The sequence below is a fragment of the Paramisgurnus dabryanus genome, chromosome 7, assembly GCF_030506205.2.
Source record: "Paramisgurnus dabryanus chromosome 7, PD_genome_1.1, whole genome shotgun sequence".
In the NCBI taxonomy this organism is placed as follows: domain Eukaryota; kingdom Metazoa; phylum Chordata; class Actinopteri; order Cypriniformes; family Cobitidae; genus Paramisgurnus; species Paramisgurnus dabryanus.
Window position 1 is genome coordinate 30,988,178 of NC_133343.1, and position 22,593 is coordinate 31,010,770.

Sequence of the window (22,593 nt, forward strand, 5' to 3'; positions counted from 1 at the left end):
TGAGCAGGTCACTATAGCGACCGACTGGTCAGATGTAAGTGCGTGCATCACTTCAAGAAAGAATCTTTTAATCACATGACATGCAAAATCTAATTGTAAAATTGGTTGAAGCCCACTTAAACATGTTCAGGTCACCCAGACTTATGCATATTTTATTGAATAAAAAAATCAAGGCTGTTTTGTGTTTTGAAACAACTCAAATTTGACTTAAAAATGTATGATAAATAAGCAAATTAATAGCAAGACATGAATCCTACTCTACTATAATGTACAAAATCTTGTAATAGTAACACTTGCAATAAGGTTGTATTAGTAAAGAGGAGTAAATGCATTAATTACATGACCAAACAATGAACAATATAGTTTATCAGGATGTATTAGTTAGTTAATGTCAGTATAGTTATTCGTGTTAGTTCATGGTGCATTCATTAATGTTAACAGTTACAATGTTTGATTTTATAAATGTATAACACTTTAAAAATGGCTGGGTTATTTTTGACCCATAATGGGTAAATATTGGACAGAACACATGCTGGATTAAAAATGGACACAATGCTGGGTTATTTTAACCCAACTGCTGGGTTATTATACCCCATGATTGCATAACAACAACCCAACATTGGGTCATTTTTGACCCAGCATGTGATCTGTCCAATATTTACCCATTATGGGTCAAAAATAACCCAGCCACTTTTAGAGTTTAGTAAATGCCGACACTATCATGAACTAAGATTAATAAATGCTGTAGAAGAATTGATAGTTCATGTTAACTAAAGCATTAACTAATTTTTAACAAATGCAACTTTAATGTAAAGTGTTACCCTTGTAGTTATTTACAGCTGTGATTTCAATGGTCCCTTTCAGTTTTTCTAGATTTACTATTTATAGATACATTATGTGTTTAAATAAAATAATAATTTTTTGCTTCATTCTGTCAACTAGAAAAAGTCCTTGAGAGAGACAGGGTTCCCATGGGTCCTTGAAATCCTTGAAAGTATGTGAATCTGGGAGAAAAAAATTCAAGGCCCTGGGAAGATTTTGAAAATCTACATACATAGATGCAAGTCATTGAAAGTGCTTGAAGTTTTCTGGAAAAAAATCCATATAATTCCCTGTGTAGTGTAGGATAATATCATAAAAATTCTAGACTTTTTAAGCACACGTGCTAAACTGTTCACTTTAAATGCTTATATCTTCTGTCTGCAAATGTTGATTTATACCAAAATGCTTTTTTTATTTGCTTAGTTGTGTTTGACACATGAAAACGTCTCAGGTTACGTATGTAACTGTTGTTCACTGAGAAGGGAACGAGACGCTGCGTCTTCCTTGCCATACTTCCTGCGTCGCTGTAACGCCATCTTTGGCAATATTTCAGATAGCGATACTTCCTGGCTCTCGCGTCACCCTGTCTTTGTTGTTAAGCCTCACCATTGGTTGAATTTGATTTACACATTCAGACACACTTACCCTTGGAGGCGTCCCCAAAGTGTCACCGTAGTGACGCAGCACGAGTTTCCTCAAAAGGGAACTGTAACAATGTATCTTAAAAGGTAACACGTGGTAACCTTGCTCTCACTTGAAATATGTCCCCACATTTAGTCCTTGAGGGTATTGGACCTGGAAAGTCCTTGAAAGGTCCTTGAATTTGAAGTTAACTAAGGTTTGGGAACCCTGGAGAGACCCAGACATAGCTGATTATATAGAGTATATACTATATAATAGATACTATATTATAAAATATTATGGGTATTAGAAAATATAAAGTTGCTGGGCAGACATCGGTTGAAGGAAGGCCAGAAGATCAATCTTGTGAAAGCTTTACGGCTTTTTGGGTCTGTTAGTCTCAGTGTCCTCAGGTTCGAGGACGAGACAGGGAAAGAGAAACAAAATCCTATTAGGGGCCGTTCACACAGTATAGTGGTTGAATATCTGCTCAGTTCGGGACAAGCTAACTATTGTGGCATAAGTATATTTACAAGTATATAGGTATATTGTCATGAAAATAACCTTGCAATACAAAATTCTTTAAAAGAAAAAGTAAAAAAAAGTATTTTTTACCTGATTTGGTTTATACAATTACTCAATTGTATAATTTATTGTGGGATATAAAATGATCAAAAGAGCTCTAGAGTATTGTGCTTAGATTTTTAAAGGGGACATGTCACAAGACTTTTTAAGATGTAAAATAAATCTTTGGTGTCCCCAGTTCACGTATGTGAAGTTTTAGCTCAAAATACCATACAGATAATTTATTATAACATGTTAAAATTGAAACTTTGTAGGTGTGAGCAAAAATGTGCCATTTTTGGTTGTGTCCTTTTAAATGCAAATGAGCTGATCTCTGCACTAAATGGCAGTGCAGTGGTTGGATAATGCAGATTAAGGGGCGGTATTATCCCCTTCTGACATCACAAGGGGAGCCACATTTCAATGAGCTATTTTTTCACATGCTTACAGAGAATGGTTTACCAAAACTAAGTTACTTGATTGATCTTTTACACATTTTCTAGGTTGATAGAAGCACTGGGGACCCAATTATAGCACTTAAACATGAAAAAAGTTTGATTTTCATGATATGTCCGCTTTAAACACCTGTTCAAAGCATATGGACTCAAAGGTTTATGGTTTTGAATATATTTGAAGTCAGGAATAACAGTAAGTTGTTTGCAGTTTTTATTCCACACCTGACTGCTTTTCTTAACTCTTATACAACTGAACTCATTGTGTCTTTATACATCTCACTCATTTCTCTGTATTTTATCTCTCAATGTTTGTTTGTTATTCTTTGTCTATTTACTTTTAGATTTCCCATCTTTATTTTATAGTTTTACCTGCTGTTTGTTTGGTCCATGTGTTCAGTGTCGTGAGGATGAGACTGAAGATAAGAATTTTAGTGAACATTGCAGAAGCAGCACAAAATAAGAGTATAGATAGTCATTTGAAATGGCAAACGTGCAGGGCAGTGCTGCAAGAAACACCATTATACTATAAATAAATAATATTGTATGTCATGCAGTTAGGTTTTTAGACAACACGCTTTTAAAGTTATTAGCTATTATGCACATGAAACTTTAAATCTGACTGTAGAGGCTTCAAGAAGGACAATTTTCAGTACCCCAGGCGAGGTTTAAAATTTAAAACAGTGTAAAAAAGCTTTAAACTGGTTATTTTTGTTAAGCAGTTTGATGAATAGTTAAGAATTGGCCATAGGTGTGAGTGTATCATTAATTTAACACCTACTTGGTTCCTCTGACCAGATTGTAGTTTAGTTTTGTATTACTTTTGTTTCTTAGAAGTTATTTTTGTTGTTTTTAATTATCTTTCAATCCCTTTACAATTCGTTTTTCCCCTTCTCTTCATTTTCTCCCTTTACCTCAGATTTACATCGTACCACAAGCAGCCGTTTTTAAGATGGAGGGTTTGGAGGGAGCGGAGGCCGAGGCGGCCATGCTGAACAACATGCGTGTTTACGGCACGCTGGTGCTCACCTTCATGGCTATCGTGGTGTTTGTAGGAGTGAAGTACGTCAACAAACTAGCGCTCGTCTTCCTCGCGTGTGTCATCTGTTCGATTCTCGCCGTTTACGCTGGAGTGATCAAAACGGCATTCGAGCCGCCCATATTTCCGTACGTTACTTTAATATTACACACTTCACCTGTAACACATCATCAAGATTTTTTATAATGTCAGAGCTTTTTTAACTTTAATTTACTTCCCATAATTTTGTGTTCTTCATGTGATTCTTCAGGTGAGACTTATTCTGTGTATCATCCAAAACAAATGTAAAAATACCTGAAGGTGTGGGAACTTAATTATTGATGCATTATATTTGCTTAAAGGTGCAGTGTGTAGGATCTTTTGACAGCAATGCAATATAAAATATATTGATAAACTATGTTTTCAGGGGGGTATAAAGACCTTACAAAATGATCTTTATTGTTTTTATTACCTTACATTGAGGCATTTTTATTTACATACACCGCGGGTCCCCTTACATGAAAGCCGCCATTTTGCGCCATCATGTTTGTACAGTAGCCCTAAATGGACAAACGGTTATACAGAGCACATTTATCACTACATTGTCTGTGACAGCTTCCCAAGGTTCTCTATTTGCTTCAAAAGGGAGGAGTGCAATTCACAACCCCACCAGTAGATGTCGCTAAACTCTACACACTGCACCTTTAAAAGTTTTCCTGCATAGCCACACTTACATAAAATCACAAGTCCAAAGTTTTTCAAGGAGAGGTCTGATTTAAGGAGGTGTTGTGTAGCACAGGGCTCACTTTTGATCGACATTTCTCCAGGGATTTCAAAGTTTGAAATGATTGTGATGTCGCAGTGTGTGTGTGCTTGGAAACCGGACTCTGGTTTGGAAAGGATTCGACGTGTGCGCGAAGTTCATGGAAAAAGACAACGTCACGGTCACGACCCAACTATGGAGACTCTTCTGTGATTCCGAGTTTATGAATGCAACCTGCGACTCTTATTTCACCAACAACAATATCACAGTGATCCAGGGCATTCCCGGAGTCACCAGCGGCATTCTGCGGGGTAAATATGAGCCTGCGTGCATTTAGTCATGTGATGAAATAACGAAATATCATCATCCCAACAAACTGAATCATAACAAAGCTAAAGGAGACATTTCATGTAGCCATTTATTTCGTTTATTTCATTTCTTGTTGTTGTGCTATAGTCTAGAGCAAGTGGATAATTTAAGACACCAAAAATGAATTAAAAGTTCTTGTGTTGATGTATTTCACATAGAAACATAAAGTTGGAACCGAAATAAAGTGCTTGATCTGAAGAAAAACAGACAATAGTCTTTAAATGACATCGAGCTAACAAATCCCCCAAACTTTGATATAAAAATGTATTTAACTTGTATGTACACTCATTTTATTGCTCTTCATCTCTCCTTTAGAAAATCTCTTTGGGAATTACATGGAAAAGGGTGTTTTCATCGAGAAAGTGGGACTTCCTGCAGTCGAGGATTCAGATTCTGTCCCGACCAATACAAACCGTTATGTGCTGGCTGATATCACCTCCTTCTTTACCATGTTGGTGGGGATTTACTTTCCTTCTGTAACAGGTTAGTCTCAGAGATATGAAAAAGATGCCTTAACACTGACTTTAAATGAGTTTTGACTACACATTATTTTCAGAATAACTAATACTGTGAGTCTGGCTTTAAATAAAAAAGTAATGTAAGTTAAAATAAAAATAAGATACACTGAAACATGTCTTTGTGTTTGATAACAAATCTAAAGGATATAAATGATTGATTTAGGTTCAGAATAAATACATTAATGTAAAGGCATTTTGGGGGGGGGGGGGGGGGTTGCATTTGGACACAAAGCCTCAAATGTTTAACCACTACATTATATGACCAGCTTATTGAAATTGTCTTGTAAACAGGTATCATGGCCGGATCAAACCGTTCTGGTGATCTACGTGATGCACAGAAGTCCATTCCCATCGGCACCATACTGGCCATCACCACAACCTCCATCATCTGTATCCTACATCCATAAACATACACAGAGCTCCACCTAATGGACACAGTCTGACATAACACCCTGCTGTAATACACTGTTGATTTATTCATGGACAAATCTTAAAGCCTCGAGTTAAGCATTCAGAATGTAAATTTACATTTCTGCCCAGTTTACAAAGAAGTATTTTTGCTTATAATTAGAGAAGCATCATCAGCCGATGAATCAGATGTCCACTTATTCTGAATCAGTTATTCAGAAAAAATAATACTAATTAAAGATAAAAATGAGGATTACAACGCCTTTGTTCATGTATTTCTCTTTAACTGAAGTATTCAGATATGTCCAGTGTGCTGCTGTTTGGTTCCTGTATTGAAGGAACAGTTCTGCGGGATAAGTATGTGTGTCTCTACTTTACATCTACTTTGAATTGAAATCTTTATGAGTAAATGAGAGGATTTTAAACTGTGTTTTAGATTTGGTGAGGCTGTCAGAGGTAATCTGGTCATCGGGACGTTAGCGTGGCCGTCACCGTGGGTCATCGTTATTGGTTCATTCTTCTCTACCTGTGGGGCGGGGCTTCAAAGCTTGACAGGCGCTCCTCGTCTTTTACAGGCCATAGCACGAGATGGCATAGTGCCATTTCTTAGAGTAAGTGCGCGTACATATACATACATGAAAACAGTTTTCTTGTGTTTAGATATGTGATCCTGGACCACAAAACCAGTCATAAGTCACATAGGTACGTTTGTCGCAATAAAGATAAAGTAAAGATCATGTTCCTTGAAGATATTTTGTACATTTCCTACCATAAATATATCAAGAATGTATTTATCATTACTAACATGTGTTGCTAAGGTCTTCATTTGGACAACTTTAAAGGCGATTTTCTTAATATTGGGATTTATTTTTTTTGTACCCCGAGGTTCCAGATTTTCTAATAGTTGTGTCTCAGGCAAATATTGTCCAATCCTAAAAAAGCATGCATCAATGGAATTTTTTTTATTCAGCATTCAGATGACGTAAAAATTAGAGATGCACCTATTTATTGGTCAATAGTCCGTATCGGTCGATGAAAGCTATTTTTCACACTATCTGCTATCGGCCGATAGTTTAAAAACAGCCGATAATCATGGTCGATATATCCTGTCAATCAAAAGAGAACAGAAAAATGCAATGAATTTGAGCTCTGTGTATAGAAAATTTAAAGAAACATCACTAGTTTAATGTTCAGTATTAATGGTCATTATATATGAATGAATAACATACAGAAAAAAATATCTTCAGAATTTAGTTAATGCAAGTTAATATAACCACCAAACTATCGGTATTGGCAGATATCAGTCTGAATAATCAGCTATCGGTGGAAAAATTAATAATATAATATAATATAATATACGGTAACACTTTACAATAAGGTTAATTTGTTAACATTAATTAACTACATTAGTTAAGATGAACTAATAATGAAGTGCACCTATACAGCATTTATTAATCTTTGTCAATGTTAATTTGAACAATTACTAATACTTTATTAAAATCTTGCTAACGTTAGTTAATGCACTGTGAACTACATGAACAAACATCAAAAGCTTTATTTCAAACATTAACAAAGATTAATAAATACTGGAACAAATGTATTGCTCATACAGTAGTTTGTTCATGTTAGGTAATACATTAACTAATGTTAACTAATGAACCTTATTGTAAAGTGTTACCATACTGATACATCTCTATTATAAATCTCAAATCAGTCTGAATAATCGGCTATCAGTGGAAAAAATATATTATAATATAATATAATATAATATTAATATAATATAATATAATATAATATAATATAATATAATATAATATAATATATACAAATGCATCTCTTTTATAAATCAAAACTATCGGCAGATATCAGTCTAAATATTGGTTGAAAAATAATCGGTGCATCTCTAGTATAAATCTAAATAATAAAAAAATGACCAAATGATGAAATGATGATCCAGGGTCACATATATAACCATCATAAAACACCTGCAAAAGCCCGTAACTTGTTAAAAATGTTTAGTTCACGATGTGATGTTGTGTTTAACTGATGGTGTGTATGAATTACAGGTTTTTGGTCATGGGAAAGCGAATGGAGAGCCCACCTGGGCGCTGCTCATGACCGCTTGTATCTGTGAGAGTGGAATTCTCATCGCTTCCCTCGATTCCGTCGCTCCAATTCTCTCCATGTAAATAATCTATCCATGATTTATCCAGCAATCCATTTTTTAACTAGTATCTCATTCTTCTAAACTATTGTCAGGGTGAAACTTTCAAGCAAAAACATATTTTCAACATTTCACAAAAAAAATTTCATGTTTAAAATGTTTCATATGTTAGTACGTATAGCAATCCTATTCATACATTTGTGAAAGTGTGAAAAGTTTTGTTCGCTCTGTACTTCATGTTGTGATTTGACACACAATCAAAGGCACTCGTTTCTGATGTGCTTGTTTTTTTTTTTTTTCGTGCCGCTGTAGGTTTTTTCTCATGTGCTACATGTTTGTGAATTTGGCCTGTGCTGTTCAGACTTTGCTCAGAACGCCAAACTGGAGACCCCGCTTTAAGTTTTACCACTGGTGAGCACACCTGATGAGTTTATTTAAAGTGGTGAACATGTGTAGCTTTACTAACACGTGCTTCTTTCTGTTTAAAGGACTCTGTCGTTCCTCGGCATGAGTCTCTGTCTGTCCCTCATGTTCATCTGTTCCTGGTACTACGCTATTGTTGCCATGGGAATCGCTGGCTGTATCTACAAGTATATCGAGTTCAGAGGGTGAGTGGATTGTGATTTAGACGGGATGGGTGGGGGGGATTTGAAGAAGATAGATTAAAATTGAGTTTCAGCCATTTGACCTGTGAGGATTTCCCATCTATCATAATCCTCCTCCCTCAGCGACGACTGGAATCAGTTCAGGATTTGATTGGTTTAGTGTCTTTCTTTGAAACGGGAAAGGATGTTTAAAGTCAAGCTGAACAGGGACCTACAACACACTGGAAATTAAAGGAGAGTGACTAAATTTTGTAGGATTATACGAGTCTTTGTGTTGAATAGATTACTGTCATACCGCTTTTTAAACGCTGTGGTAAATGCCAAAGTATACTGACTACAGATGCAATAGAAGAACCTTTTTGATTTCCCCAAGAAAACATTAAAGGCAAAGGTTCTTAAAAGAATTCATAAAATGTTAAAATCATTTATGGGTTAAGCATTGTGTAGCATCTTTATTTCCATCTTTATATCACATATAGTAATTAAAACATTAAGTATTATTCCATGACAAACGTCTGAAACAGTGGTGTGCCGCACCATTATCCCATACATTGCATGTGGATTACATTTTGTTGGCTCTCCAACTGTTATAACCCTGGGACAACATTTCAATCACATTTCAGAAATAAGTTTGTTTTAAGTTTAAACTTACAACCTGGATTAGCTGCTTTTATACCATTGTCTTCACTTATCATTTTCTTCTAATTTTAGGGTTCAGTCATGGTTAGGGTTGGTGTTTGGGGTGGGTTAAGGTTTTATTTACAAAAATGTTGTCCTTGGTTCAATGCAATATGTTGCCTTGAGGACATCTCTCACTTGGCAAAATCAGGTCGAGCTGGGGGGTTTTTTGCATTTGAAAAATTGAACAATTCCAATATGCAAATGTAAACCTTACCATGAAAAAATAAATAAAATAATAATAATAAATAATAAAATAAAAAATAACCATACTGATATCTCGGATGTCAATATTTATTTATTTTATTTGTTTAACCTTTATTTTTCCAGGAAGGTCCCATTGAGATTAAAGAAATCTCTTTTTCCAGGGAGTCCTGGCAAAGACGGCCTCATTAAAGTTTCACATAAACACATAATACACAAAAGAAATTCTAAACAAGCAAGACAAAAAACATTAATTGTAAATATAACTTAATTAAAACATCAACATACTTCACTCATTTTACATCGCAAAATATTTTTAAACACATTCAAAAAAGGAATTATTTCTGGATTCAGTGGCTTAACTCATTCCCCGCCGGCCAAATTTTTTTTTTAAAGTTGATTTCACAAAATTTGTGCAAGTTTCACAAAATGCCTTCCATGAAAATTTTCTTCTAAAAATATATAAACAAACATACAAATATATCAAAGGTAAGAACAGACCCTCTGCTTTCAAACGAACAATAAACAAACAAAACAGGCAAAAAAAAAAAACTTTTATCCTGTCATTATTTTGTATTTTTTGTCTGTTTATAAACTCTTAAATATGGGTATTTTTATTTTAAAAAATATTTGCAAAAAGCTGAAGTAATTGCATTTCTGTGAAGGAATTTTGTTAGAGATCAGATTCAGAACGATTATCAAAACATACATTGAGTGTAAAATTAATAAATAACTTTTTTGCTTTTTTTTATAAATTGGGTAATCTAGTGAATAATCACGGTATTGCAGATTAACGTAAAACCTCATCAGGAACATGTTTTGTTTTCATGCAGATGTTTTCTCTTAATTGACGAGGTAATGAATGAGGAATGAGTTAAATATCAGTGCAAGGTTTCGGTTTAAATTTTCAAGCATTTTATTTTTTTATATATTCTGCAGCATTCAGAAATGTCACATCCATAACGCTGTTTCTTCCTCATATTTGCGCACATGAAATTTTAAATAAAATAAATAATAAATGTTAGTTGTAGAGTCCTTTCCAATTCTTGGGTATTACTGATTCTGGTTTGTGCATTTTCATTTTCATTCACAAAACTTTTTAGTATCAAGTATGTTTGTGTTAATGTGTTTGTTTGTGTTGACAGGGCTGAAAAGGAATGGGGAGATGGAATAAGAGGTTTGTCGCTCAGTGCCGCCCGATTTGCCCTCATGAGGTTAGAAGAAGGACCTCCACATACCAAAAACTGGAGGTGGGTGTGACGTGTAATCCATATCTTCATGCTGCATATTGATGAATAGAAAACAAAGAAAATGCTAAATACATTTATTTACATTCATGCATAGATGCTTTTATCCAAACATTGCATTCAAGCCATATGTTTTTATCACTATGTGCATTCTCATGCATTCTCTCTTTTTTGTTTTACACATATGCTTAAGGTTGACAGATTGTGAGACATGTAATAGAACTACATTGTTGATGTTTGTCACATCTCTCTCTTTACAGGCCTCAAATATTGGTCCTGGTCAGTATGGACGCCGAGCTGAATGTTGAACAGCCTCGTCTGCTCTCTCTGACCAGTCAGCTGAAGGCAGGGAAGGGTTTGACTATCGTGGGAACGGCGCTGGAGGGCACATACCTCGAAAACTATGCTCAGAGCCAGCAGACTGAACAGGTGACATGAACAGAAATGAAATTAATTACAATTAATTATTAGAATAGAAGTCCCAATTTATTTATATAGTGCTTTTTAAAAATGTTGCATAAAGAAAAAACACAGAAAACAGGAAAAAACAGTTTTTTTTTTGGCGCACAAGGTTTGAAACAGTTCCTTTTTTTTACATTGTATTGTAATGTGCATGTTGTTGTTGTAATGAAATAGTTTTTCACTTTATTTTTCTTATCTGATTTCTCAGTCTTTAAGGAAGCTCATGGAGGCAGAGAAGGTTAAAGGATTTTGTCAGGTGGTTATTTCCTCCAACATGAGAGATGCCACCTCACATCTGGTTCAGGCTGGTGGTTTGGGTGGTCTTCAACACAACACGGTTCTGACCAGCTGGCCACGTAACTGGAAACAGTTAGAAGACCATCGGATCTGGAGAAACTTCATTGGTGAGTAACAGAGCCATGAAAAGAAATCAATGAGGTCATCAACAAAATAGGACTTTAAAGTCTCCAACTTATTTTAGATTTGACTCTTAAAACCTTCATTTTCTAAAAGTCTTATTATTAATAATCAAGATTTTAGTCTTAACCCCAGCATTATCAGAGAGCAAATTATCAGGGCTTTGCGATTCAAAAAAAAAAAAAATCTGAGATAAACATTACGGATTTACCTCATAGATTCTCAGTCTGTGTTAAATGTGTTACATCACAGGTGTTAGCGTGATGTCTCTTCAATGCTATGAAGTCAATATAAGACTATCTGAAGGTGTCAGACAGAGCAGGTGCAGGTTTTCACAGTACAGATGTTCATCTGTAAATCTGACATCATCGTATGTGCAGCTGGTAATATAAAATAAGAGATTATTTTGGTCTGATTTGGAGAAATTGGAGAGATCTCTTATTCATTTCATCTAAAGGCGTATGCTTAAATGTTTGAAAGTAGTTTTATAAACAAAATATAATTGTACCAACATATTTTTTTATTTCAGGATGAAAAAACTGACATTTTATGTTAAAGTCGCAATGAAATTGAAATGAAAAAATGTCATTTGTTTTGAAATGTTGTGATATTTTTTTCACAAATTAAATTAACTTTTATTAAAGCAATAAGTCCCAAGAAGCAGTGGGTTACCAGTGCATTTTATAACAGCTAAGGGGCGCTGTTAGGCACGATGTGAAGCGTTATAAAATGTACTGTAACCCCACTGCTTTGCGGGACTTATTGCTTTTATAAAACGGTTACTTCATATACATAGCAGGATTTCATAAAATAAAACACAAATAAGCTGTAATTATATAAGTAAAAATATTACTCTTCCACCAAACAAAGTAGTTCCTCAGAATCAAGAGTGGCTGCAACAGAGCGCAGTTTACAACCAACACAGACGCAGCAAAGACACAATGAAAATATGATTTAAGACTGTGGTGTTTATTTTATAAATCAACATTCATGTAATTTAATTTATACATTAACACTCATATCGTGCAACTGTTGAAGTGATGATCAAATATGCTTGGAAGCATGCTTAACTCTTTCCTCGCCAGTGTTTTTTTAAGTTGCCACCCAGTTTTATTTTAATGCCTTACAGAAAAAATTCTTTAAATAAACATAAAATATCAAATGAAAGAACAGACCATCCGCTTTCAAACAATAACAACAACAACAACAACAAAAAAAAACGTTTAATCCTACCTTCATTTGTTCTCTTATCAGTTATGTTATTTTCAGCTAAAAGCGTAGATAATTCAATTTTTGTGAAGAACTTTTGTAAGAGATCAGATTCAGAGCCATCAAAACTTACACGTCACGCTAAATCCACCACAACGGTGTTGTGTCGAGTGAATGCGTCAGTCTTTAAGTTGGGTAAGATTGCCATCTAGTGGATAATAGCGGAAATATCAATTTAAGACAAAAACAACTCAGAGAACGTTTTCTCTTTATTGACGAAATGACTTAACACTATCTATGAAATTTATCTGGATATCGCCATAATTGTGCAAATGCAGAAAAATAAAAATATGATTAAAGACTGTGGTGTTTATTTTCATAATTCAGTACGCAGCAACAGTGGCGCAGTGATACTTATGTAATGCGGACTGAACCGTGGGTTTACGGGGGTATTTTATTACAGCATCAGAATGAAGAACCAGAACGAGCCGTTTTATAATATTTTTTTAAAAATGAATGTCCCCCATAATCTGTAATTAAAAACACAAATCTCCTTCCCTACTCGAAATGATCTCTCTTTACTTCCAGTCATAAGGTAAGGCAGATAGGGTCCGTGAAAAGATCGCAGCGATTAGCAAATAGCAACATGACCCAACTTCAAACGGTCCAATCAATTCTCAATTGACGAATTCAACTCCAGTCGTAACTTTTTTTAGTTTCAGAAGCCGCATTACTCGGATATATGTCACCATGTGGGTGTGCATATTTTTTATAATTCAACAGACCAGAGCCAATTATTCCAAGAATATCACGGTTGCGACATTCTTCGGATGTTTAATTTTAAGACATTTGACAGGTTTTGACCTTAAAATGCTTTTGTGAGTAGGACTATTTTCCTAGCATTTAAAGCCTCCGTTGCTCATTACAAAACGTCATTTTACATCGAGCAATAAAGAGCGTAAGGGTGAGTAAGTGAGAGAGCAAAAGAAAGAGAGAGAGAGAGAGAGAGAGAGTGGCATATGGAACTGTAATGCGGCCGACAGACCTGGAACTACTTCATAGGTGTGCGTTTACTGAAAAATAATGCACACCCATAAAATGTTTCTCAACCAATCAGAATGAAGCATTTAACAGCCATGGTATAAAACAATGTAATGTTCTTCATTATAGAGCTGGTGAGGGAGACCACTGCTGCCAGTAAAGCTCTGCTCGTGCCCAAGAACATCTCAGCCTTCCCATCCAATGGAGAACGCTTTACTGAGGGACACATCGACGTCTGGTGGATTGTACATGATGGAGGAATGCTGATGTTGTTACCCTTCCTCCTCCGTCAGCACAAGGTACATCGTTGAACTCTTTTTATTACTATTGACTCTTTATTGCAAGTATGTGGTTGTCCAGAAAACCTGGATAGAAGAATTGCTTAAGAGAAGTCAAGTAGCTCTGGAAGGTTGATTTTAAGTAAATGGGTGGATTTGATTCACGTTGTGATATAATGTTGTTGTTGAGATCTGTGAATGGTGTTTTGTAGGTATGGAGGAAGTGCAAGATGCGTATCTTCACCGTGGCCCAGATGGATGATAACAGCATTCAGATGAAGAAAGATCTCACAACCTTCCTGTATCACCTGCGTATAGATGCAGCAGTTGAGGTGGTTGAGATGGTGAGACGGCCTTTGATCTTCTTCTTTCCTGTGATTTCACCTCATCTGATCATTGTTCTTCATAAAGACACTTTACCACAAAAGCACCTACCGGTGTCTTTGACTGAGATTTATTTTCTTATTTGTGGGTTTGGATGAAAAAATAAATCCTCCTTAAAACCAGATTGATCTTGAGGTAGCTGTAAGAACGTATTGGTTACAGATTTAACCCACATTCCATGAAGGTAGTGAACGGAGACGTCATGTTGATGACCGATGAATTGGCAGGTTACCCCTAATTCCCAATTCCTCGGTCATCAACGTGACTGACTGAAAGGGAACGTCTCGGTTATGGATTTAACCCTCGTTCCCTGAAGGTAGGGAACGGAGACGTCATGTTGATGACCAATGAATTGGCAGGTTACCCCTAATTCCCAATTCCTCAGTCATCAACGTGACTGACTGAAAGGGAACGTCTCGGTTATGGATTTAACCCTCGTTCCCTGAAGGTAGGGAACGGAGACGTCATGGTGATGACTGATGAATTGGCAGGTTACCCCTAATTCCCAATTCCTCTGTCATCAACGTGACTGACTGAAAGGGAACGTCTCGGTTACGGATGTAACCCTCATTCCCTGAAGGTAGGGAACGGAGACATCATGTTGATGACCAATGAATTGTCAGGTTACCCCTAATTCCCAATTCCTCGGTCATCAACGTGACTGACTGAAAGGGAACGTCTTGGTTACGGTTGTAACCCTCATTCCCTGAAGGTAGGGAACGGAGACATCATGTTGATGACCAATGATTTGGCAGGTTACCCCTAATTCCCAATTCCTCGGTCATCAACGTGACTAACTGAAAGGGAACATCTCGGTTACGGATGTAACCCTTGTTCCCTGAAGGTAGGGAACTGAGACGTCATGTTGATGACAGATGAATTGGCAGGTTACCCCTAATTCCCAATTCCTCGGTCATCAACGTGACTGACTGAAAGGGAACGTCTCGGTTACGGATGTAACCCTCATTCCCTGAAGGTAGGGAACGGAGACATCATGTTGATGACCGATGAATTGGCAGGTTACCCCTAATTCCCAATTCCTCGGTCATCAACGTGACTAACTGAAAGGGAACATCTCGGTTACGGATGTAACCCTCGTTCCCTGAAGGTAGGGAACTGAGACGTCATGTTGATGACCGATGAATTGGCAGGTTACCCCTAATTCCCAATTCCTCAGTCATCAACGTGACTGACTGAAAGGGAACGTCTCGGTTACGGATGTAACCCTCATTCCCTGAAGGTAGGGAACGGAGACATCATGTTGATGACCGATGAATTGGCAGGTTACCCCTAATTCCCAATTCCTCGGTCATCAACGTGACTGACTGAAAGGGAACGTCTCGGTTACGGATGTAACCCTCATTCCCTGAAGGTAGGGAACGGAGACATCATGTTGATGACCGATGAATTGGCAGGTTACCCCTAATTCCCAATTCCTCGGTCATCAACGTGACTGACTGAAAGGGAACATCTCGGTTACGGATGTAACCCTCATTCCCTGAAGGTAGGGAACGGAGACATCATGTTGATGACCAATGATTTGGCAGGTTACCCCTAATTCCCAATTCCTTGGTCATCAACGTGACTAACTGAAAGGGAACGTCTCGGTTACGGATGTAACCCTCATTCCCTGAAGGTAGGGAACGGAGACATCATGTTGATGACCGATGAATTGGCAGGTTACCCCTAATTCCCAATTCCTCGGTCATCAACGTGACTGACTGAAAGGGAACGTCTCGGTTACGGATGTAACCCTCATTCCCTGAAGGTAGGGAACGGAGACATCATGTTGATGACCGATGAATTGGCAGGTTACCCCTAATTCCCAATTCCTCGGTCATCAACGTGACTGACTGAAAGGGAACGTCTCGGTTACGGATGTAACCCTCATTCCCTGAAGGTAGGGAACGGAGACATCATGTTGATGACCAATGATTTGGCAGGTTACCCCTAATTCCCAATTCCTCGGTCATCAACGTGACTAACTGAAAGGGAACGTCTCGGTTACGGATGTAACCCTCATTCCCTGAAGGTAGGGAACGGAGACATCATGTTGATGACCGGTGAATTGGCAGGTTACCCCTAATTCCCAATTCCTCAGTCATCAACGTGACCGACTGAAAAGAAACATCTCGGTTACGGATTTAACCCTCATTCCCTGAAGGTAGGGAACGCAGACGTCATGTTGATGACAGATGAATTGGCAGGTTACCCTTAATTCCCAATTCCTCGGTCATCAACGTGACGTCGAAGTGACCGACTGAAAGGGAACATCTCAGTTACGGATGTAACCCTCATTCCCTGAAGGTAGGGAACAGAGACACTGAACCACTGATTCATGCTGGCATTATGGTGATAAAGCATTGAATCTTGTTTCTCAATGAATCTCTCGTCTTCAGCATGACAGTGATATATCGGCGTACACGTATGAGAAAACTCTGGTGATGGAGCAGCGTTCTGAGATCCTCAAACAGATCAACCTCACCAAGACCGAGCGCGAGCGAGAGGTACGGCTCCATCTACACAACAGTCACAAGATTAACAGACGCAAACACCTGTGGTGACTTATGAGGCCGGTTTGCCCCTAATATTCCTGATTTATTCCTATAGATTCAGAGCATCACCGATAGCTCTCGTGGGTCCATCCGGCGCAAGAACCCGGCCGCTGTAACCACACAGCTGAGCGTGACGGAGGAACCTGCGGCCAGCAGTAAAGAAGTGAAACCAGAAGAGGAGGTATCACATGTAGTCGCATTGATCGTTCTTAATTGAATCTCCAAATATTAGCACAAATAGATGATATTAGTTTGCATGTGCTGAGCAACATTACAGCTCAGTCGCACTCTTTTATATTTCAATTTCACTTTAAAAAGATGTCCGATTTGACTCATTGTTTGTATTAATGCTGTATATGAATCAAATAGTTAGATATAAATAAAAAATCCTATAATCAATGCAAAAAAAGCTTATTTAAATGTAATTCTTAAGTTTCCAAAAGCAAATATTAGTGTTCCCAACCCCACAAACTCCCATCACTTGGTTCAAAAGAGACTGAAAAAAGCCTGGAGATCACGTTACTCTTTCTATATTAGTGTGTGGATTTTTATGCCAAAACTTGTATGAAAGGTTTGTACTTTGTATTTGTCTTTCTTGTCTTTTGCCCTGATATTCTCCACACATGCGTATGTGTTTTTCCTGCCCCGTTTCTCAGCGTGTTCCTATTTCCTCATTAAAACAGGAACAGCTCATTCATGATAAGAGTACCAATCCCCCCACCCCGGCCACCCCTCAATCCCCCGCCACAGAGGCCGAGACCCCGAGCACGGCCATTCAGATGACCTGGACTGAGACTAAGTGTGATGGAGAAAAGGCAAAACCAGCCGGAGCCACCACACCGGAGGCTTTTAAAGACCTATTTAACATGAAACCGTAAGTGGAGTGAAACTGCTTCATCTGCCGCTGTGTTCACACTTGTATTGCAAAACAGAATGACCACAAATGTAGATTTATTACATGAGCTTGTCATCTAATTCAATTGACAGCTGACATTATGAATAAGGAGAAACACTCACGAAAATGAACCATGTTTTTTTTTGTGGTAACCATGGTTTTACTACAGTAAGCATGTTTTTTTTTTTGCTTAATGCTTAATTTTCATAAGGAACAATACAGCAGTTCATCTTAGGGAGAAAGTAATATTCAAAGTGCAGTATAAAGTTAAAATTCAAGAAGATAAACAAGTCTCGCAAGCTTTGTCAACCGCATGATTTGATTATTCAGTATAGTGTGTTCACATTTTAATTACCCAACTGTTTGAGTTTTGCGAATGTGCTTTGCTTCACATTTGTCATTGTTTCTTTGTCATGCTACAGCGAGTGGGAAAATCTGTAAGTATAGACGAGAAATACACATTTGTATGCACACTATGGCTGATAAATTGTGCTAATTTTTGATCTTTCTGCTGTTAGAAACCAGTTCAACGTGAGGCGCATGCACACTGCACTTAAACTGAATGAAGTCATCGTTAAGAAATCCCAGGAAGCCAAACTAGTCCTGCTTAACATGCCCGGACCACCGAAAAACAGAACCGGTGATGAGAACTGTATCCTATCATAATCCAGTACTAGTGTTCTGGGCCCTGATTTATAAAGCATGCGATTTGATCGTAGAGTGTGAGTACGCAAAAATACACGACAACATAAAAAAATTTAGCAAAAACCTGAAAAAGTTTTATTTTTGTGAAGGAATTTTGTTAGATATCATATTCAGAACGATTATTAAAACATACACAGAGTTTAAAATTAGTAAACAACATTTTGGCTTTAGTTTTTTTATAAATTGGGTAAGTGCGCCATCTAGTGTATGAGTGCGGTATTGCAGATTAACATAAAAATTCTGCAGGAACACGTTTTTTATGCAAATGTTTTCTCTTAATTGGTGCGATAACTCATCAATGCGGGGGAAGAGTTAATTCATACGTCCACATTCATAGATTTTGTACGATTTGCCTTGACCCCTGTGACGTTGGGGTTAGCTGCGAGGTTAGGGGTTGGGTTTCATTGTTTTTTTTTCATGAGAATCGTACGTTTTTGCATGATTAACTTTGTATGAATTCATACGAATTAGCCAACTCTTAAAATATATATGAATTTTTGTGAGATCAGGGTGCTTTGCGCTATGTTAAGGGGTGTTCACACCAAAGCATTTAAACGTGGCTAAAAATGCCAGGCGGACGCAGACTGTAGGTGCTTATTAGCTTTTTTCAGCTGAGTGCTTTGGAGCTATGATACTTCTGCTTTGTTTATCGGTCATTGAACGATGCGGCAGTTGGTTGTTGTGATATTTGTCCCGCCCCACCTCCACTGTGATTGGAGAGCCGTGTGAGAAGTGACATTGACGAGCTGAGCTTTTCACCCAAAGTTGAATATTTTTTTAACTCTCAGCGCGGACAAAACCCACCAGCTGCTGGCGTTTTTTAAAAGCGCCGCACTTATATTGGAAAGATTTGAAAACATATGCCGGCCGCGGCGTAAACACTTAGGGACTGAGCAGACGTACAGACTTTTGCTTGATCGATTGCTGTAATTGCTGTATGTGAATAACATTAAATAGACATTATTTACAACGCGGAGATCTCTGTTCAGTTTCGCACAATTTTAAGATCATTCTTTGCGTTTTTTTTTTTTTTTTGATTTCACATCTAAAAAAGAAGCGCACACGCCTTTTCTGTGCATATGTATTTTCTATGAATCTCACGTATGCACTTTGAAAAAAAAACGTAGGATTTTATTTACGATGTTTTTTACATTGCATATTAACTTTTAGCAATCTGATCAAATAACGATTGTTGCTTTTGCATGTGGTACATTTTTTTCTCAAAATGGTGCACCGTAGAAAGCATTGCATTGTGGGATACAGTTTTTAAAGTAGTGTCCTTTTGTTTTGGCAAATAAAATAGCTCTTGTAGATATTTTAAACTTGTTTTCATAGATTATATGCAGTAGAAATTTCATATGTATTGTCTGGATCCGTGTTTACATGTTTGTGGGTAGTTTGTCTCCTTAACTCACCAACAATCAGACATGGAATTCATGGAGGTTCTAACCGAAGGTCTGAACCGGGTCCTCCTCGTACGTGGTGGCGGTCGCGAAGTCATCACCATCTACTCTTAGGAAACTACCTTACATCACCCAACCCCATCTGCTTTCAACCCTTCTTTCCAAAACTACCCCTACACCATCCAACACCAACAAACCCCCCAGTGTGGCCCAAGCAATATCCCAGAATTCCCTTCATGACTGCTCGGCCAACCTGTTCCCTTATTGGCCTTCTGGCATTCTGTGAGGACCGATCGTTCACATTTTACTGTTTTATGAAGGTGCACTGTTGATGTCAGTGGGTATTTGGTCAATGCCCCTCATCTGTAGCTTTCCTCCTTGTGCACTGCGTTCATCCGCCAATCACCACTCTCATCCAATCAGGAGAGGTGAGTGGGTTTAGCTTGATTGTTTTAGTCATTGTTTATTATTTATTTTGAGGAGGAGGATGCGGTACAGAACATGCAACAGTCAAGAAGATGGATTAAGACTTTGACAGACGAGCGTTGAAGAACATTTTTGCTGTGGTAGATAGAGACTGATCTCCGCCCTGCTGCTTTGACAACCTTTGAAAATATTATTCCTGTCAGAAGTTTTAACTTAAAAAAATGTAAACAAAGTCAACATGAAATCATAATTGACCCTATTTACTTTCTTAATCTTTTCATAATTTTTCAAAAAGTATTTGGCCTCTAATGTAACGTTCAGTTTCGGCTGATGCCTCCAAACCTCTCCTCCAACCAGCAAGTTTTTCAACTTTCAATCCCAAATCTTCTCGCATAGCTTCACTTTGAAAGATTTCACATTACGGAAGTGAAACGGGTTGGCGAATGCCATTTCATGTTGACTATAAATGGGTATATTCCTATGCACTATGTCATAGTTTCTTTCCATCTGCATGCGTTTTGTCTGATCAACCTTCTCGTTTTCCGTGTTCCTGTTTGTTTTTAAGTGACTAGCTATTTCCCTGCCAACTACAGTCACAACATGTGCCAAAAATGAGGCTGGAAGGCTGTGCGCCTCTTTGTCTGACGGCAAAGCGTTGAAGAAGGGCCGTCTATCAGTGTTAACAGCACTGTTATTAGTGAAAGAAAAGAAACTACTGCACCACTCAGAAGTGGATTCGTGTAAATAGTGTATAAGGTATTATTAGATATCGATGTAGTATTTTTATTGTGAAATAACCGAAGCTTCTGGTGAAGAAACGCAGGGTCATGGTGTTTTGAATGGCTACAGGCTTCTCTTTACGGTGGATTGAAGTATCGTACTGAACGGTACGGTAACAAACTTCCTCTTACCCAACAAGCACTCAACCTGCACTGACAGCCACTGTGTAACAAATGATTTAATGAGTCGTCCGATTTATTGAATGTGTGTCTGCGCATGTTTGCATGAATGAGTAAACAAGTGATGTGTAAGTTAGCCATTTTTTCCTGTTTTGCAAAAAGAAATTGTCTATGTTTGTTACGTTTACAGACAAATCTATTATCTATAAAGTATCTAGATCTAGGTTAAATCTATACAAATCTATTAGATTGTCCGTGATGGAGTTATACCGTATAAATATTCTAGAATGTGATCGTGTTGCCAAATTTAGATTTCACTTGTGCCATTTAAATGAAAATGTGAAATGTTACTGATGCCATATCCACTTTAAACACAAGTAGATTGTTGCAATGCCGAGTTGATTTTGTGTCAGAATTACCATTGATTTGTGAAAAACTCAAGAGTCGTAGTATTTTGCTGTTGTTATTAAGATGCACATGCATCTACACCAATATTATGATAACTCCCATAAAACCCACGTGATATCCTAGTAAAAGACATGAACAGAATAAAATCTAATTTAGTAATAATGGTAATTCTGACACAAACTTAGTGCAGCAATAGACTTACTTGTTTTTGAAAGAATGATGCAAAAGTTTTAAAGATTTGATAATGGATCGAATAACATACATAATTTAAACTCTATGCAGTCCTACTGTAAGGCCCCGTGTCCACCAAAGCGTTTATACGCGACTGAAATGCCAACGAGTGCTTTGATTGCTATGATACTTTGTTTTGTTTATCAGTCGTTGTATGATGCGGCGGTTGATTGGTTGGTGTTGTATTCATCCCTCCCCCTTACTGTGATTGGGCAGCTGAGTGAAAAGTGATATTGACGACCACAGCGTTCTTCCCCAAGTTGAAAACTTTCGGTGCACGGACAAAAATGACGAGCTGCTGGCATATTTAAAAGTCTGGCGCTTCCATTGGAAACATTTGAAGACGTACGCCGTCCGCAGGAAAAACGCTCAGGTGGACACGGGGCTTAAAACATCAGCCAAATGAGAAAATCAAATGTTTCATTGGCTAAGTTGGTTCTTTAAAATCATCTGTAGCCTTAATTTTGGCTGAAATCCAGATAAATATAGAGTTTAGGCCGTAAACTAGTTTTGCACAGGTATATTGTAAAATTGGGAATTCATACACTGCCAAAAATGACTTTCTTCTATTTTTGTCTTGTTTTCAGCACAAATATCCAAAAATTCTTAAATCAAGATGAATTTTCTTCACAAGCAAAATTATCTAGTTTTTAGACAAAAAAATTAAATTTAAGAGAATTTGTGCTTTAAAAAATCAGCCAATAGGCTAAGAAAATGGTTCTTGAATTAAGTGTTGATGAAAAAAGTAAACATTTTATGATTTTTTTTCTTACCCAATTGGCAGATATATATATTTTTTTTTTTCCTTTTTTTTGTTGTTGCTTGTTTTAAGCACAAGTGAAGCGAA

General features: G+C 37.4%; 1 protein-coding gene across 4 annotated transcripts in view; it reads left to right on the forward strand.

Moving 5' to 3' along the window:
* Positions 1–22,576, forward strand: part of slc12a5a (solute carrier family 12 member 5a) — a 141,581-nt gene extending 119,005 nt beyond the window's left edge. For all 4 annotated transcript variants that reach the window (XM_065279462.2, XM_065279463.2, XM_065279464.2 and 1 more), the window contains 20 exons: positions 3,379–3,626; positions 4,340–4,551; positions 4,925–5,092; positions 5,419–5,517; positions 5,835–5,892; positions 5,972–6,146; positions 7,602–7,720; positions 8,012–8,110; positions 8,188–8,307; positions 10,332–10,436; positions 10,694–10,862; positions 11,104–11,299; positions 13,692–13,861; positions 14,053–14,184; positions 16,624–16,731; positions 16,835–16,960; positions 17,463–17,653; positions 18,097–18,111; positions 18,193–18,326; positions 19,805–22,576. In XM_065279462.2, the coding sequence (XP_065135534.2) occupies positions 3,379–3,626; positions 4,340–4,551; positions 4,925–5,092; positions 5,419–5,517; positions 5,835–5,892; positions 5,972–6,146; positions 7,602–7,720; positions 8,012–8,110; positions 8,188–8,307; positions 10,332–10,436; positions 10,694–10,862; positions 11,104–11,299; positions 13,692–13,861; positions 14,053–14,184; positions 16,624–16,731; positions 16,835–16,960; positions 17,463–17,653; positions 18,097–18,111; positions 18,193–18,326; positions 19,805–19,896 (2,736 nt within the window). In that variant the 3' untranslated portion in view covers positions 19,897–22,576. The remainder of the gene's footprint in view (positions 1–3,378; positions 3,627–4,339; positions 4,552–4,924; positions 5,093–5,418; positions 5,518–5,834; positions 5,893–5,971; positions 6,147–7,601; positions 7,721–8,011; positions 8,111–8,187; positions 8,308–10,331; positions 10,437–10,693; positions 10,863–11,103; positions 11,300–13,691; positions 13,862–14,052; positions 14,185–16,623; positions 16,732–16,834; positions 16,961–17,462; positions 17,654–18,096; positions 18,112–18,192; positions 18,327–19,804) is intronic.
* Positions 22,577–22,593: the final 17 nt, after the last annotated feature.